Source organism: Astyanax mexicanus, chromosome 12 (genome assembly GCF_023375975.1).
Source record: "Astyanax mexicanus isolate ESR-SI-001 chromosome 12, AstMex3_surface, whole genome shotgun sequence".
In the NCBI taxonomy this organism is placed as follows: domain Eukaryota; kingdom Metazoa; phylum Chordata; class Actinopteri; order Characiformes; family Acestrorhamphidae; genus Astyanax; species Astyanax mexicanus.
Window position 1 is genome coordinate 38,478,905 of NC_064419.1, and position 15,890 is coordinate 38,494,794.

Sequence of the window (15,890 nt, forward strand, 5' to 3'; positions counted from 1 at the left end):
TGTTTAAATGAAGATCAAATGTCCATGTTTGCAGAAAAAAGGTTTTTAATGGGTTATTATTTACATGACTGTTCTGCAGAGTGAATGGTGCACAAATTTAACAGCATTTCAAGATTCATATTGTACAAGATTATGAAAAAGGGACAGTTTCCCAGATATCTCAGACTTTGTTTTGAGATTTTCTATTAAAAGTAACTGACTAAACATTCACAACATTTGTTATCTGTATTATGAGCTGTGTTCTTGACTAAAAGGTATGCAGTTACAATATATTTACATACATATTTATAATATATAATTATTATTTTACATTTATAACTTTTTTGTATCTTATTTTTTTTTTCTATTTCCAATTACCCAACCCAATCTTTAGTACTCTAGTCCTTCCCCTACTACATGTAACGTTTGCAACATGTAATGAGGTGAGGACTGATGCAAGTCTTCTCCAGTACCTCTACAACCATGTAAGTTACTGGTTGCATTACCAGGCATCCAGTGTTTAAATGAAACTTGTGGTTCTGTTTTTTAAATATTATCCCCTTTTAAAATAATTTGTTATTGAAATTACTGATTTCTAATCATTTTTAACATATTCTTAACCTCTACATCCTTCTCCAAAAGACTTTCTGACCATGATGTGCTGCACCTGATTATAACTTTTAGTATAAGTTTTATTTGTATTACTTTAATTTCTTACTGTTTAAATGAAGATCAAATGTCCATGTTTGGAAAAAAAACATTTTTTACATGACTGTACTGCAGGGTGGATGATGGTGCATAAATTTAACAATACTACAAGATCCATCACTAATGGACAGTTCTTCAGATATATCTAAAGGGAGATTTTCTATTGAAAGGAAGACAACCAGGCATAATCCCTGAGTGTGAAACTGACCAAAGATTTCCAACAAATCTTAAAACTTAGAAAAGAAAGTAATTGTTAGTGTTGGAAAAAAATACATTTGTTGAAAACTGCAAAGAATCAGTTATCTTCCCTTCAATTGTGCTTTAAACCGAAGTGTGTAGTTGCAGTTTTACAATAATCCATTTAATAACTTTTCCATTCTTTCTTTGTTTAAAGGGATCTCTATCTTTAAGTGCCTGATAAAGGACAATCATGCTTTTGGGGAGTACCGACCACACCTATGACCAGTCAGGTGAGCATCACATGTGGCAATGTAGGTGAAGTAGAAGACTCCTTTCTTTAGTTTACAGCTGTGTGAGTGAATCCCACGTTCAGGATAGACCACACACCTTCCCACCATGTCATTGTACATCACGTCGCTGTCCCACACCTCGAATGTTAACTCGTGACCAAAGTCTATGGAACCAAAGTTGTAACTGATGTTCCATTCCGGATTGTTGTCATCCATCACCACTTCAGTCTCTTCGTACATGTTAGCGTACCATACTTTTACGTAGCCGTCTGTCCGAGTGAAGAGGTCTGCCTTCAGACCGTTAGCTCGTTGCACTGCCACTCGCAAGGTGCCACGACCTGCTCGGAGAGGGCAGCAGTTGTGGTCCAGGTTTGGGGCTGGGGTGCAATCTTGGTTTGGCTTCTGCTCAACAGGCAGCACATTCTCTTCTATGTACTCGGTCACTGCTTCCCTCAGACTGGCACTCAGCTCTGGGTCAGTTATGAGATGATGTAGTGGGAGAATGGAATATGAAATAACATCTGGGTTGTCGCGTAAGCTGCTCATCCATCTGGTGTAGGCCTCAGATGGACTTTCATGAAGTCCAAGGTCTGGAAAGTACTTTTCGCCACCCAAAACCTCAGTCTTGTGCGTCATAAAACCCTGGTAGAAGCCCATGCTCATGTTGTCCTTCAGGATATCTGAGCATTTGTTTGAAAGAGAAGCATTTGCAGGAAGAAACCCTAGACTCATTTTTAACTCGATATTCAAACAGTTCTTTATCTCTGATTCAGAAAAGCCCTTTAAGGTTGCAAGGCAGGTTCGAAAGGCTGTGACTCGCCTCACGCGGCCTCCTAGGTGAACGTGACTAATGTAGTGGGTGCCGTAAGTGTTGATAGTCTTCCGGTAGAGGCATTTGGTTTTCTCGTCGTAGCTTCTAGGCAGTCGAAGTATATGTTTAGAGAATTCAGTGCTGAGCTCTGGGTGATCCTTTACCCTGTAACTGGGGAGGAAAGGGAAAACCTCATTGTTTTGCTGTTGCAGACATTCATACCTAAATATAGCTTATGACTCAGCCATCCTGTGGCTTCATAGTGTGGCTAACAGAGTCAGGAAACATCTGTCTTAAGCACTTACTCATTATAGGATTAGAGGTATCAATCATAAGAGCTTTAAAAAGATGTGTACTCAGTGCAGAAACTGAACATTACAGAGGTGCTTTGAATGTACTTTTTAATGAATGAAACTCCTGTATTTACAACTCTAAATAGAAATGTTTGGGATAGTATGGGCAATGCAGATAAAAAAAAAAACTTTATTATATTTGATACACAGTATTCCCAAAAGTATTTGCTTAATTGAATTTTGCTTAATTGAATTTTGCTTAATTAAATTTGCGTGATTGAATTCCAATCACTTTCATGGCCATAGGTGTGCAAAACCAATAATTAGGCATGCAGCCTGCTTCTACAAACATTAGGGAAAGAATGGGTCACTCTCAGGAGCTCACTGAATTCTAGTGTGGGACCATGAAAGTTTGCAGCACCTATGCAACAAGTCCAGAGGTGAAATTTCCTCAATTGTAGGGCTGCAACAATAATTCAATATAATCGACAATATCGATTAATTAAATTTGTGAACTGCGAATTTCATTGTCAACTAATCGTTAATTTGTGACAGTATCACATTACACAAAGTGCTGGGGACAGAAGAAACTTGGTCTGTGTCTCCAAAAGTGCCCAAACACAATATATTTCATATTTATTCACTAAATATCAGTACTCTCCACGTTTAAACAACATGTGGACATTTATATGCCTTTTAAATCTCATGTTTAGCTGATTTTCTGTTGTTTTTAGAGATGGGGGACATGGCAGAAATAATCGTTGACTAATCAAAAAAAATTATCAGATTGACTACCAAAATAATCATTAGTTGCAGCTCTACTCAATAGTAAATATTCCACAGTCAACTGTCAGTGGAAAAAGTGACTAGGAACTAAAGCAACTCTAGTCCTCAGATTGGCTCAAAAACAGTGCTTAGAGAGCTTCATTCAAGGTAATACTTTTCCAATATAGTGTAATAGGCGTTCACACCTGCATTTCAGGTCTGCAACACTTTCTAAAAACAGTTTGTATAATGGCTAATGTAAAAAAAAATAAATAAATAAAATATGCATAACAATAATGGATTATTAACAATGGATTAACACCCACAATACTCCAGCACGTGGTGTGCTGGGTGGAAAAACATCTTTTTTAAGTATTATGGGAATTAATGACAATATTACAAAGTGGTAATAGCCTTACTGTCCCAACATTTCTGGAATGTGTTATAGGCCTAAAGTACAGTTGATGTTTATTGAAAAATTAAATTAACTTGTCATAAAAAAGACAAAATATACTCACTAGGTATATGCTATCTGCAGTCAAATAAAATTCCAAGTAAGTGGACAAAATCCTTTTTTATTTGCATTGTTCTTACTGTCACAATTTTTTATTGCAGTCTGTACTATCATCTACTTACCTGTAATATGTGCAGCTGAGCTCATGAAGAGCAAAGGTCGCTTTGTCCATCATGTTCTGCGACTGAGAAAACTTGGCTATATCTGAATGGCTCCCACCCAGAATCACCTTGCCCAGATCTTCTATTCTAAGGTCCATTCCCCAGTTATTGTTGATGAGGGCTGATGAGCTTTTGATAAGGGAGTCGATGGAATGGTGGAGAGCACTTGAGAGCTGTTTGCTGCAGCGACTGAAGGGACGCCAGTCCAGCACTGCCGAGGGCAGTTTTTGCACCTGCCCCTCCTGGAACCGGTTCTTGCACACAGTGCAGGTGGAGTTGTCCACCATGTGGGATTTGACGTTTATAACATAAGCACCTTTACGGCGCATTTTGACCACGTCAAAGCCTTCACCTGCCAGGTTATGGCCAGGGACGAAGGGAGCTTTCTCGCATTCTGGCTGTGTTCCTGTACGGCAGGCTAAAGTGTCATGGATGACCGTCAGAATTAAGGTGATGCAGAGGAATGAATGGAGACGGATGCATTTCCGATGGTCCATTATTGCTTCTAAAGAGAAATAGAATAGAGAGGGTCACATTGATGCATTACTAACTGCATTATTATGAAATATCCATACATTTCATAAAATGGATTCTTAATACATTCAGATATTAAAAGTAAAGCTAGCGTAGATAGATTATTCCTACATTGACATGCCACATCATGTGTCCTATAACCTTATGTTTAAACCAGCAATTCTAGCCAGACACTGCTGTTCACAATCATTACTACTCAATGTGCTGTCCAATGTGGAAAATAATGCCTTCTATGAAATATTCGCAATGCACACATAACACTTTGAAGAATTGTGAAATTGAGGAATGTTAAATCACACAAGTTAGTAAATGGAATGACTCAATTATCTTGTACCCACTACACTCTAGGCCTTCCTTGAACTCTAGCTACTGTATCTAGTGGTTAGCCTCACCCACAAGATAACACCTCACAGTTTATACGGGTGTGGGCATTCCTATCCTGTCCCCAGATATACTATTTTATGATAATTTTACATACTGCTATTTCATGTCATTTGGCACTTTATTGTTCAAAGATCTTTGTTCAGTTGTTTTTAAAAGACAGCTTTCTGTCAGTGCCAGTTAGAATGCCACTTTACCTATTTCATGCTATTCTTTGAAATGAGGTTAAAACTGCAAAACCTGTGCAGGACATAAATGATAAATGTCTAAGCATAGACCAAATTACGGGCCAAGCACATGCCGTGCAATGTCTAGAAATACTTCCACCCCAGGAAGCTTTAACCATGTGCTGGTTTCAGTTCTGTATGTTCATAAATACTGCAGCTAAAAGAGAAATCTCTACTCAGAATTGTTTTCCATTATCTATGCATGCACACTTACCGTTGCTGTTACAGTTGCTGTGCTAGCTTTGGCTTTTGTTCTAGGAAGGCTATTGCTGAAAAGTCTTCTGGAGTGGAAGCTTTGAAGCATCTGAAGCAAGGAGTGTCTTCCTTTTGGTGCATTTTTTCCAGCAGCAGACAGATTTTATCCGCTGACTGGTTTTGTTTTGATGTCCAGTGCCTCCCAGCTGCAGGGTGGGGGAGGGTGCTCACGAGACTTTCTAAAGCCAGAGAGAGTGGGCATGGACAGACGCTGGATTATGCAGGAGCGAAGAGTCATGTTGACATAGTGACATCTTTTATGTGCTATTTCCACAGACAGGAAATATTTGAGCTCAGACAGAGAGACTTTAGGATGCTGTTTTGCTTCCAGTGCTGGGACGTGTACTCATACTCAGACATAATGTATGAACAGGAAGAAATACTGCTACTACTATTTTGAAATTTTGAAGTAAAAGTACTACTTCAGTTGCTGCAGTTATTGTTTTTGAAGTGTAATAAACATCAGATCAGCATGTAGAGTCTAAATTCTGCATAATAAATCAAATACTTTAAGCAGGTACTCCTTTATTGGAAGTATTATGATGGACGATGTGAAATAAGGCAGTGTATCTGGTGTATCCATCTTGAGCATCTGGATAAGACCAATTCACATACGGTAATAATGCAGTGTAAATGTGTAAATGCTCCCAAGATGCATTCAAAACAGACTCAAACCCAGTCACCTTCATGAGGTAAACTGAGACATTGATATAGCCCAACAATATATAGCAGTGTAAACACATCCATCAACACATTGGGTGGGCAACAGGGATAGGGTGGAGTCCAGCAGTTTGTGAATTTCCCAGCTCAAAGGCTATGTTCAGACTACAGGTAAATAAAATTTGTTTCTCAGATCAGGTCTGCAGAGTTAACTACACTATTATTTGCTGTAGATCAGATTGGAGCAAATCATTTCCATTTTTTGTACTTTTTTGTTATGTCACTGATGTTTTATTTACAGCTGTGGGTCTATCCAGTGTTTTCCTTTTTCCTTCCCCACAGATAATTGTGTAAAAAAGAAAAGAAAAAATCTCTTACTATTGTTTTGATGTTAGATAAGGCTGTTGGTGCCCTGTTTGAGCTGTTCGGAATTTCAATGTACTTTCCCTCTTCCTCGTTCCAGAATGCTGAATGGTTGAACCTGTTTAACATGGATTAGTTTGCATGGCCTTGTAACTTTGTTTACTTCTGCAGTGAAATATGATGTATATAAAAAATCTATTTTTTTGTGACACATATTGCAGTTGTTTTTAATACTGTAAAAGTTTGATGAATTGACCAATATAAATACTTTTTAAAAAGTTTGTAAATGTTTTCTTTTGTCTCGTTTCTATGACAGCTCTTAATAAATTAATACAAAGTATGACCTACATTGACAGGTGTGAGTCATAAACACAACATCCATTGTAATGCACACAATTTTGATCACATGCTTCCAGGAATATGCCCCAGGTCAGTCTTATGCAAGAAGCCATGTTTAGACATCAAAAAGAGTTTGTACCTAAGTCAATTAACTTATTCATTTACTGTGTGTTTACATAAACAATTTGGCAGTTGTAGCCAGCTTTAAATGTAAAAACTGAAGCATTACCACCTCTTAAATACTAAAAATGTTATAGTATGATGAACTCTGAATATGGTCCCTTTGAAACTAAATATTATAAACAGAGCCATCGCTCTTCTCTCAAACAACTCAAAACACAACAGGTCCAACCACTGCACCGTCTGGAATGGGGAAGAGGAAAAGAAAATTGTCATTCTCGGCAAAACAGCTTATCCAAAACAATAGCAGTCCTGTTAATTTCCAACAGATGCACTCAAAAAGTAATCTTTCAGAACAAGAGTCAACATTTATGGTAGAACATTTTTATTTGATTTCATTTTAATTACACTTGAATGGTTGACAGCTACAATTTTAAAGAATACTGCTTTATAATTGAAATCAAACAAAAAAGGTATGTACAAAGTTTTAGACTGAAACTGAGAGAACAATGTGAATTATGCTAATGTATTACTGCCATTGCCTTTACAATATTAAAACAAATGATTTCACCTTAATATCTAAAGAACATAAAGACCCAATATATCCAAGAGATAACCACCACTCAATTAATTTGAATATAGTTCGGATCATTGAAAAACAATAGTGGGCAATAGTGATTGTCCTTTGCCAGTAAGCTATTTTAAAATAAACAATAATGAGGTGATTTTTGATAGTAGAGGATAGTAAAAAACGACTTTTCTCCCAGGACAGGGACATTATGCTAAGAGAGGTTGACTTGGGCTTTGAGACTCTTGTTCTGCTGGGCCATCAAAACTGCTCTCCATTTGTGCTCTACTTTGAAACTCCTCATAGCCCCGGCCTCTTCTGAGCCCAGAAACCCACCTCTTCTTTTTCACCACTACCACTGCTACTGTCACCACAAGAGCAATCAGAGCAAGAACACCAAAGGCAATGCCAGCTTTTTTCCCTGCTGCCTGAGGGGAGTTGTCAAAAATTTGGGACATTTTGGCGATGTCTGCGGTTTTTGCTACCTTCCACATTTTAGTATCTTTGACTCTCACCCAGGCCTGATCGCCTTCGGTCATCACAGCCACAGTGTTTGTGGCTAACATACTGATCACTGGAGGTCTTGTGAAAGGTGGCAGGTGGATGGGTTTTAACTCTCCGCCCGTAAAAATACCTGACTGAACACAGAACAATATTTGGCACCCATCAGTTATGGTAGCAAGGTGTTGACTGAACTGCGGTGGGCAGTGAGATTGACCTCCTGCAAGTAGATTGGTTGACTGGCAGCTAAAAAATCCTCCAAAAGGTACAGAAAATTTGGTTGCTGTCTCGTAGTCGCTGCTTAGACATATTTTAAAGCCGTTAGACAAAAATGTCTGAGCAAAGAAATTTGAAGGACAAGATCTGGATTTGGTTAAAGGGTTTTGAAAGGAGGGGCCAAATATCCCCCCAAAGAGGTATCCAGAGAATTCTGGAGTTGCCCCATTAGTAGCGCACCAGTAAGTGTTAATCTGTGCACGCCGAACATGGTACACATTTCCACAGACTTGATCACAACAGGTGAATAGTCCCAAAAAACCACAATCGTGACAATGCGTATTGCACACATACTGGTCATATGGTCTTTCCTGTGTTTCAGAGCGCAATAGAGTAGCGATGTATGGTTGCTTGCAGGAATAGGAGCCAGTGGCTGGGTTTGTTGAAGCAAGCTCCTGACAGATTACATCTCCGTCTGGAGTCAGGGGAGTGCACTGCTGGTAAACACCCCCAAAGCTAAGATTGGTGCTTGGGCCTTCACAGGAAGCGTCATCAACATTGGCCTGGAAGTCAAAATTTCTGGAATCTGGTTTTACACATCCAGGACGAGTGTTAACCTTGTAGTAGCGTTCTATGGCCTGACTTACTAACAGAGCTAGTTTATTCACTGTTGGAAGTGGGAGGTCTGAAAACACTGATGGATTGAGGAAATAGTGTAGTGGTAGTCCACTACGGTCAATAGCTACCAGATTATTTAGAGTACTCTCCTGCCATTTCTGAAGAGTAATGCCAGGATAAAACAATGCTCCACCATGACTCAGTGTTATAGAGTAAGTAACGTTACCCAGGTAGTTACGTGTTTCAGATGTAGTTTGTGATTCTTTACTACCAATATCAAACTGAACTTTGTTGAAAAAGTTGGCACCAGCTGAGGCTGAGACTGATGATTGAGAGGACTGTGTATCAGAAACATAAGATGATTTCAAATAGTCCTCTTCTTCCAAAGTGGCACCAGCATCAACACTTGTGATGACATGTGTGCCATAATCTAGCACCAGCTTCTCTGATAGGTATTCTGCATGGCGAGTTTGGTTGTTCTCAATAGCGTCTGCAATTTCCTCTACCTGCTGGGCAAAGCGTGAATCCAAAGAGAAGTCAGGATAAGCCTTCACAGTGTACAGATGGTTACGCACCTATGAAAACAAAGGAGAAGAAAAATCCGAAGATTATTGTATATACTGTATATTTTTAAGAATTTATCCGTTAAGGCTATACTCATTGTTTTGGAACACAGAAATAAGTTAGCTCTGAGTCTAGAGTTACACCTAGATCTCTAACTTTTGATTTTATTCATAGAGACAGATCTCCAAGTCTTTTCCTTTACTTGACTACTAATATTAATTATTTCCATAATGTCTTGACTTAGCTTTAGCAAACTGCCATTCATCCAGTTAACAAGGCTGGATATGCATATTTTGAGCTTGTCTACTGTGGCAACATTATGGAGTGCCACAGATATATAGGGTTGTGTCATTTGCATTATTCTGAAATTTGATTTCATGCTCTGTGACAATTTAATCCATTGGCAGTACATATAAATATCTTACTCATCTAAAATGTCTAAAAAAATAAATAAAAACTTAATTTTTTTTAGATCAGAATCAGTCCAAAATAGTAATAACATATTTTAATGTTTTTCATTGGTTCCTACCTGCACCCGTGCTGTGACAGAATTGTAATTGACTTGATGGGTTTTCATGCGTTGGTTCTCAGCAGAGAACTTGCAGTTAAGGACTGAGAAGAACGATCCATCTGCATTAATGGAGCCTGACGTGGAGCTTCTCTGTTCAAGCCATGAACTGATGATCTCAGAGTTCATCTCCACCTTGCTCACCTTCTGCGGAATGACAAAGACCTCATCTGGAATAAGATAGACCCCGTCCTCAGTGGTCTGGCACTGGGAATAGCTCATGTTCATCACTCTCCCCATGTCCAAATTACGCAGGTTGTCCCACCCTCCACCTGGGAGGACCTCCAGTGCTGGTGTACTGCTGTTTTGGCGGCACTCGCGAAGTCCATTGTGAGGACGACTGACTGGATGAAGATCAGAGATACTGATGAGTGCAAAGAGACCCAACAGAGAGAGACCTGTTGAGCCCATGGCTGTCAGGAAGAAGTGCTGTAAGAGGTGTGTAAGGACTATACCTGCTTTCTTTGTCACATGATGGTTGACAACTTGTGATCTTAATCTTCAAAAATTCCAACCACTTCCATTTCAGTTTCACTTTGTAGTTGATGAAGATGATAATGCACGTGGGAAAGGAAATCATTGAGCTCATTGTTTTCAAATATTAAAATGGTTAAATTGTAGCCTGAGGGTATTTAGCACTTGTTTAACCACATAAATATTTAACTATCAAATAATTAATTAACAAAAGGTCTTACCTTACCATCAATCCAGTGATCCTAGTGCAAAAACATGCCCACCTGTCACACTAAGAAAAAAAGGGTAGATGGTGTATGAACCCAAAAATCTATTGGAGATCACTTACCAGTGGTTTTATTGATCAGAGCATAGACCAGCTTAGTTATTACAGATACCTGGGCATACATATTGACAATAAACTGAATTGGAGTGTTCATGTAGGAAGTGTTTGCACTAAGGTACAACAGTGACTACCTTTTACACAGACTGAAGGTATTGGCTGCTAGCCAGAAAGTGCTGTTTTTCTTATATTACTAGATAATTGAGAGCATCTAGTTTTTTGAAAACCATAGTGTACAGCTGAAAGCCCATGTTACCTCACTAACACAGAGCTATAAAATGATATCTGAGTGTGGCAGTACCACAACCTCCATTCTTTATTTTATGAAACAATCATGAGGAAGGCCCAAATAATGTTTCAGACCATATGCATGTCCTTCACTCTAGAGTATCAGCTCCTTCCTTCCGATAGATGTTCAAGAGCCCCACAGTGCAGGTTCAGCTGTTTTTAAGAATTCCTTCTTCTAAAATATTATCAATTGATTTTTCATGGTAAATCACATATATTTTATACATTTTAACAGCAAGTACTGCATGCAACAGAAACTAATTCCTTTTGGACAATAGCATATTATCTTATCTCATATTGTTCCCTTCAAAGAGATACTTTGCCAGTACTGTACTGTATCCACATTCACTTTGCACTTGTTTGTGTATCTGTTGTTTTGTCTTTTGTTAAGTGAAAAGCAAGTTTACTTGAGTAGAGGTCCGGTAACTGGCTTTGCTATTAAGAACATTTCATTTATTTATTTTTATTTTGCTCTAAGAAGTGCTTGGGTTTCTTTTGGTCATTATCCATTGTGCAATCATTTTCCATCCTATTACTTTTGCAGTATTTGAATATGAGAGAAATGTATTGTTCTATACATTGTAAAATTCATCCTACTACTCCACAAACAGCTGTCACATCATTAAGAAAAAAAACACACAAAGACAAAATAGCTGCATTCAAAAATTATGTTTTTTCTACAGAGAATTAAGTGCCTTTGATGAGTGGTGATTTGCACTGTTGGCAGTTTCCATGTACTTACCCCCTTCCACATTCCAGACTGCTGAGGCACTGAACCTGTTTTGCATTGGATTGCTGAGTTCTTGTTATCTTATATAGTGTACTCTGGACAAGATAGAGTAGACTGGGTATATAACACTTAGTTGTTTATTTTTTTGTTAATTGTGATGTTACAGTTTTTATTAAAATGTTCATTAAGACATTTAAAAAGAAAAAAGTAAATTAGCAGATCAGATTAAGTATGTGCAGTACATGTGCAATAAATATAAAACAATACAGACAAAAAAGCTATTTTCTGTATAATTTTTATTGTAGAAAAATAGAGTAAAGCAAAAAATGTAACAAAAATTCTCTTATTAAAAAGATTAGAAAAAAGTATTAGAAAATTGTAACAAATTAGACCTTGATTGTTGCTAAAACAAATTTTAATGCTTACATGTTCAAAATTAAAAAACAATTTTAGAGCAAAAGTGATTATGCTAAGAGAGGTTGAGTTTGGCCCTCACTCTCAACCTCAGACTCGTGTTGTGCTGGACTCGCCACACTAATACTCTCAATTTCTTCTGTACTTTCAATTTCCTCATAGCTTTGGCCTTTTCCAAGTCCAGAAACTCGCCTCTTCTTTTTCACCACCACCACTGCAACAGCCACCAAAAGAGCAATCAGAGCAAGAACACCAAAGGCAATGCCAGCTTTTTTCCCTGCTGCCTGAGTTGAGTGGTCAAATATTTGGGACATTTTGGTGATGTCCTCAGGCTTTGCCACCTTCCACAATTTTGTATCTTTGACTCTCACCCAGGCCTGATCGCCTTCGGTCATCACAGCCACAGTGTTTGTGGCTATCATACTGATAACTGGAGGTCTTGTGAAAGGTGGCAGACGGATAGGGAGTAACTCTCCTCCAGTGAAAATGCCTGACTGAACACAAAAAAGTATTTGGCACCCATCGCTTATGGCAACAAGGTGTTGACTGAACTGCGGTGGGCAGCGAGATTGACTCCCTGCAAGTTGGTTGGTCGACTGGCAGCTAAAAAATCCCCCGAAAGGTACAGAGAATCTGGTTGCTGCCTCGTAGTCATTGCTTAGACAGATCTTAAAGCCACTGGACAAAAATGTCTGTGTAAAGAAATTTGGAGGACAAGATCTGGATTTGGTTAAAGGGTTTTGTAAGGAGGGGCCAAATAGACCCCCAAAGAGGTATCCAGAGAATTCTGGAGTTGCCCCATTAGTGGCGCACCAGTAAGTTTTAATCTGTGCCCTCCGAACATGGTACACATTTCCACAAATGTTTTCACAACAGGTGTCAAGCCAAAGAAATCCACAACCATAACAATGCCTATGGCACACATACTGGTCATATGGTCTTTCCTGCGTTTCAGAGCGCAATAGAGTAGCGATGTATGGTTGCTGGCAGGAATAGGAGCCAGTGGCTGGGTTTTTTGAAGCAAGCTCCTGGCAGATTGCATCTCCATATGAATTCAAGGGAGTGCACTGCTGGTAAACACCCCCAAAGCTAAGATTGGTGTTTGGGCCTTCACAGGAAGCGTCATCTACATTGGCTTGAAAGTTGAAATTTTTTGAATCTGGTTTTACACATCCAGGGTGAGTATTAACTTTATAGTAGCGTTCTATGGCCTGACTCACTGAGACAGCTAGTTTATTCACTGTTGGAAGTGGGAGGTCTGGAAACACTGATGGATTGAGGAAATAGTGGAGTGGTAGTCCACTACGGTCAATAGCTACCAGATTATTTAGAGTACTCTCCTGCCATTTCTGAAGAGTAATGCCAGGATAAAACAATGCCCCACCATGACTCAGTGTTATAGAGTAAGTAATGTTACCCTGGTAGTTACGTGTTTCTGATGTTCCTTGTGAATCCTTAGTGCCAATATCAAATTTAACTTTGTCAAAAAAGTTGGCACCAGCTGAGGCTGAGACAGAGGACTGAGAGGACTGTGCATCAGAAACATAAGATGATTTCAAATAGTCCTCTTCCACCAAAGTGGCACCAGTGTCAACACTCGTGATGACGTGCGTGCCATAATCTAGCACCATTTTCTCTGACAGGTATTCTGCATGGCGAGTTTGGTTGTTCTCAATGGCGTCTGCGATTTCCTCTGCCTGACGGGCAAAGCGTGAATCCAAAGTGAAGTCAGGATAAGCCTTCACAGTGTACAGATGGTTACGCACCTAAGGAAAGAAAACAGAAAAACATTAAATAAGTTAAATAAACACACTTGAATCTTGCAGTTGTTCCTTGCATTGTGTCAAAACTCAGGATGAATAAAGAAACAGAAATGCTCCAAAATCACAAATAAAGCCACTCACTAGGAGTCCCTATCACTTGCAATGCTCTCAACACTAAGAGAGTGACAAGGACAAATGTATGTCTCCTCCAATACATGTAAAATCAGCCAGTGACTTTCAGCTGCAGCCAATGCATCATCTACTGGAATATATATTATTTAAACCCTCTAAATTAACCACTTGTTACCACTTGTTTTTCTGCTTATACATTCCCACTTTGGAGATACATGTGTGGAAGTTTTTTAGACTTTAAGACCACTGAACAATCAGATAAGTAATAATTTGTATTAATTACATGATAATAATTAAATTATTAAATTTACAATTGTCCCCAATGTAAATCATTGGCCAAAAAGAAAAAGAAAATGTGAAGTGTTAAATCACTGTTCTACGTTTTTATGTGCAATATTATTTTGTTTATTTCTGCTGAATTGTAAAGAGGCAGTAAGTTTATCCCATAACTACATCACACTGTGTTTTCAGGGTTACATAAATTAAATCATGAAACCACATTAAGGATTAGAACAGTTTATTATGGATTTATTGTCTAATGTTTTGCTTAAAATCTGGCTAAAATGCTATAACAAAAGAGAACTGATTATTTATTTTATGACTCTAAAGTTGTTTTTTTATGTTTTTAAATCATTTAAATTATTGCTCATTGTTGCCAATGAAGAATTTAAAACGTTTTTTTAAGCTTAAAACCCTAAAAAAATATATTGCGTAAATATTATGCTGAATGTATGTCCTGCATGCATTAATAATAACTAAAAAAGTTTATATTAAGTGTTTAATTCAAAACATAATTTTGAAATTGCATTGTGCTAATAAAAACAAATAAAAATTGTAAAATTTGGTCTTACCTGCACCCGTGCTGTAACAGAATTGCCTTTGACTTGATGGGTTTTCATGCGTTGGTTCTCAGTGGAGAACTTGGCATTGACCACGGAGAAGAAGGACACATCTGCATTAATGGAGCTTGAGGTGGAGCTTTTCTGTTCAAGCCATGAACTGATGATCTCCGAATTCATCTCCACCTTGCTCACCTTCTGCGGAATGACAAAGACCTCATCTGGAATAAGATAAACCCCGTCCTCAGTGGTCTGGCACTGGGAATAACTTATGTTCATCACTCTCCCCATGTCCAGATTACGCAGGTTGTCCCAGCCTCCACCTGGGAGGACCTCCAGTGCTGGACCACTGCTGTTTTGGCGGCACTTGCGAAGTCCATTGTTAGGACGACTGATTGGATGAAGATCAGAGATAGTGAGAAGTGCAAAGACACCCAACAGAGATATACTTATTGAGCCCATGGCTGTCAGGTCGAACTGCTGTGAGTCAGTGGTGGGTTAGGATGATAAATCTTGTTCTCATGTGACTGGCTGGCTGTCACTGACCACAAATGGAAATTTTCAAATCCTAGTTTCACTTCACTGTAGATACATATAAGGCTATATGACCTTCAATCACTTCCTCTTAATAGCAGAAGCTGTTCAGTTGGTTAAGAAGTTCCTGTCATTAAAAGGTCTTTTATATACCTGTAAAGCTATTTAATATATGTAGTCATATGTTAAATAATGTAAATATCAGCATAAAAAGAAAAAAAAATTATGAGGCCAAATAGTTACATTAGAACTTCTTGCCTAATTGTCAGTTTCTGTAAACTATGTAGGGTTTTTATGTAAATACATTTATTACGTTTTTTTTTTTTTTAAGTTTTCATATACAGTGGCATCAAAATTATGGGTATCCTCGTTCAAATTGCATGCTTTGTTAATTTTCAAGTCAATTTCCAAATCAAATCTGTGAACAAATTCTCACTATATAACTTGGCTTTTCACATTTTAATGCACTATTTCTGCTTACTTTTTGACATGACCAATTGTGGCTGGGCAATATACAGTAAATATCTATGTATTTGAAACAATTTCATAGCAAACATCAAAAAATTAACAAGCATGGGTTGTTTGTCTGGAAATATTTGGTTTCTAGGGCTAGTCAAACCAGCAGGAAGGAAACGTCAAGACAAATAAACACAAATATAACTATACAACTATTTATTTTTATTGCATTAATTCAATTGCATCATGATCTAAACATGTGCATATTATTTAGCTGTTACTAGTTAAGACACAGCTTAAAGGTATGCAGTGAAATCAGACTT

General features: G+C 38.2%; 3 protein-coding genes across 3 annotated transcripts; all 3 read right to left on the reverse strand.

The window, feature by feature from the left end:
• Positions 1 to 34: 34 nt before the first annotated feature.
• Positions 35 to 5,276, reverse strand: prf1.5 (perforin 1.5). Its single transcript, XM_007231611.4, has 3 exons — positions 5,058 to 5,276; positions 3,663 to 4,206; positions 35 to 2,139 (listed from the first exon to the last, which is right to left on the reverse strand). The coding sequence occupies exons 2-3, from the start codon at positions 4,196 to 4,198 to the stop codon at positions 1,116 to 1,118; spliced, it is 1,560 nt and encodes a 519-aa protein (XP_007231673.3). The 5' UTR covers positions 4,199 to 4,206; positions 5,058 to 5,276; the 3' UTR covers positions 35 to 1,115.
• A 1,672-nt stretch (positions 5,277 to 6,948) lies between these two features.
• Positions 6,949 to 10,058, reverse strand: LOC103035131 (macrophage-expressed gene 1 protein). The gene is made up of 2 exons (XM_007231613.3): positions 9,577 to 10,058; positions 6,949 to 9,058 (listed from the first exon to the last, which is right to left on the reverse strand). The coding sequence occupies exons 1-2, from the start codon at positions 10,024 to 10,026 to the stop codon at positions 7,358 to 7,360; spliced, it is 2,151 nt and encodes a 716-aa protein (XP_007231675.3). The 5' UTR covers positions 10,027 to 10,058; the 3' UTR covers positions 6,949 to 7,357.
• Positions 10,059 to 11,708: 1,650 nt separating this feature from the next.
• LOC103034161 (macrophage-expressed gene 1 protein) lies at positions 11,709 to 15,091 on the reverse strand. The gene is made up of 2 exons (XM_007231610.4): positions 14,590 to 15,091; positions 11,709 to 13,609 (listed from the first exon to the last, which is right to left on the reverse strand). Exons 1-2 carry the CDS (start codon positions 15,037 to 15,039, stop codon positions 11,894 to 11,896), a joined length of 2,166 nt encoding a protein of 721 aa, XP_007231672.3. The 5' UTR covers positions 15,040 to 15,091; the 3' UTR covers positions 11,709 to 11,893.
• Positions 15,092 to 15,890: the final 799 nt, after the last annotated feature.

What these genes read in the sequence shown, in the direction of transcription:
- prf1.5 (XM_007231611.4), bottom strand. Translation starts at nt 4,198, where the DNA reads ATGGACCATCGGAAATGCATCCGTCTCCATTCATTCCTCTGCATCACC. An exon ending in CTCAGCTGCACATATTACAG is followed by an intron (nt 2,140 to 3,662) that starts GTAAGTAGATGA and finishes TTTCCTCCCCAG; the next exon opens with TTACAGGGTAAAGGATCACC.
- LOC103035131 (XM_007231613.3), bottom strand. Translation starts at nt 10,026, where the DNA reads ATGGGCTCAACAGGTCTCTCTCTGTTGGGTCTCTTTGCACTCATCAGT. An exon ending in CTGTCACAGCACGGGTGCAG is followed by an intron (nt 9,059 to 9,576) that starts GTAGGAACCAAT and finishes TTGTTTTCATAG; the next exon opens with GTGCGTAACCATCTGTACAC.
- LOC103034161 (XM_007231610.4), bottom strand. Translation starts at nt 15,039, where the DNA reads ATGGGCTCAATAAGTATATCTCTGTTGGGTGTCTTTGCACTTCTCACT. An exon ending in CTGTTACAGCACGGGTGCAG is followed by an intron (nt 13,610 to 14,589) that starts GTAAGACCAAAT and finishes TTCTTTCCTTAG; the next exon opens with GTGCGTAACCATCTGTACAC.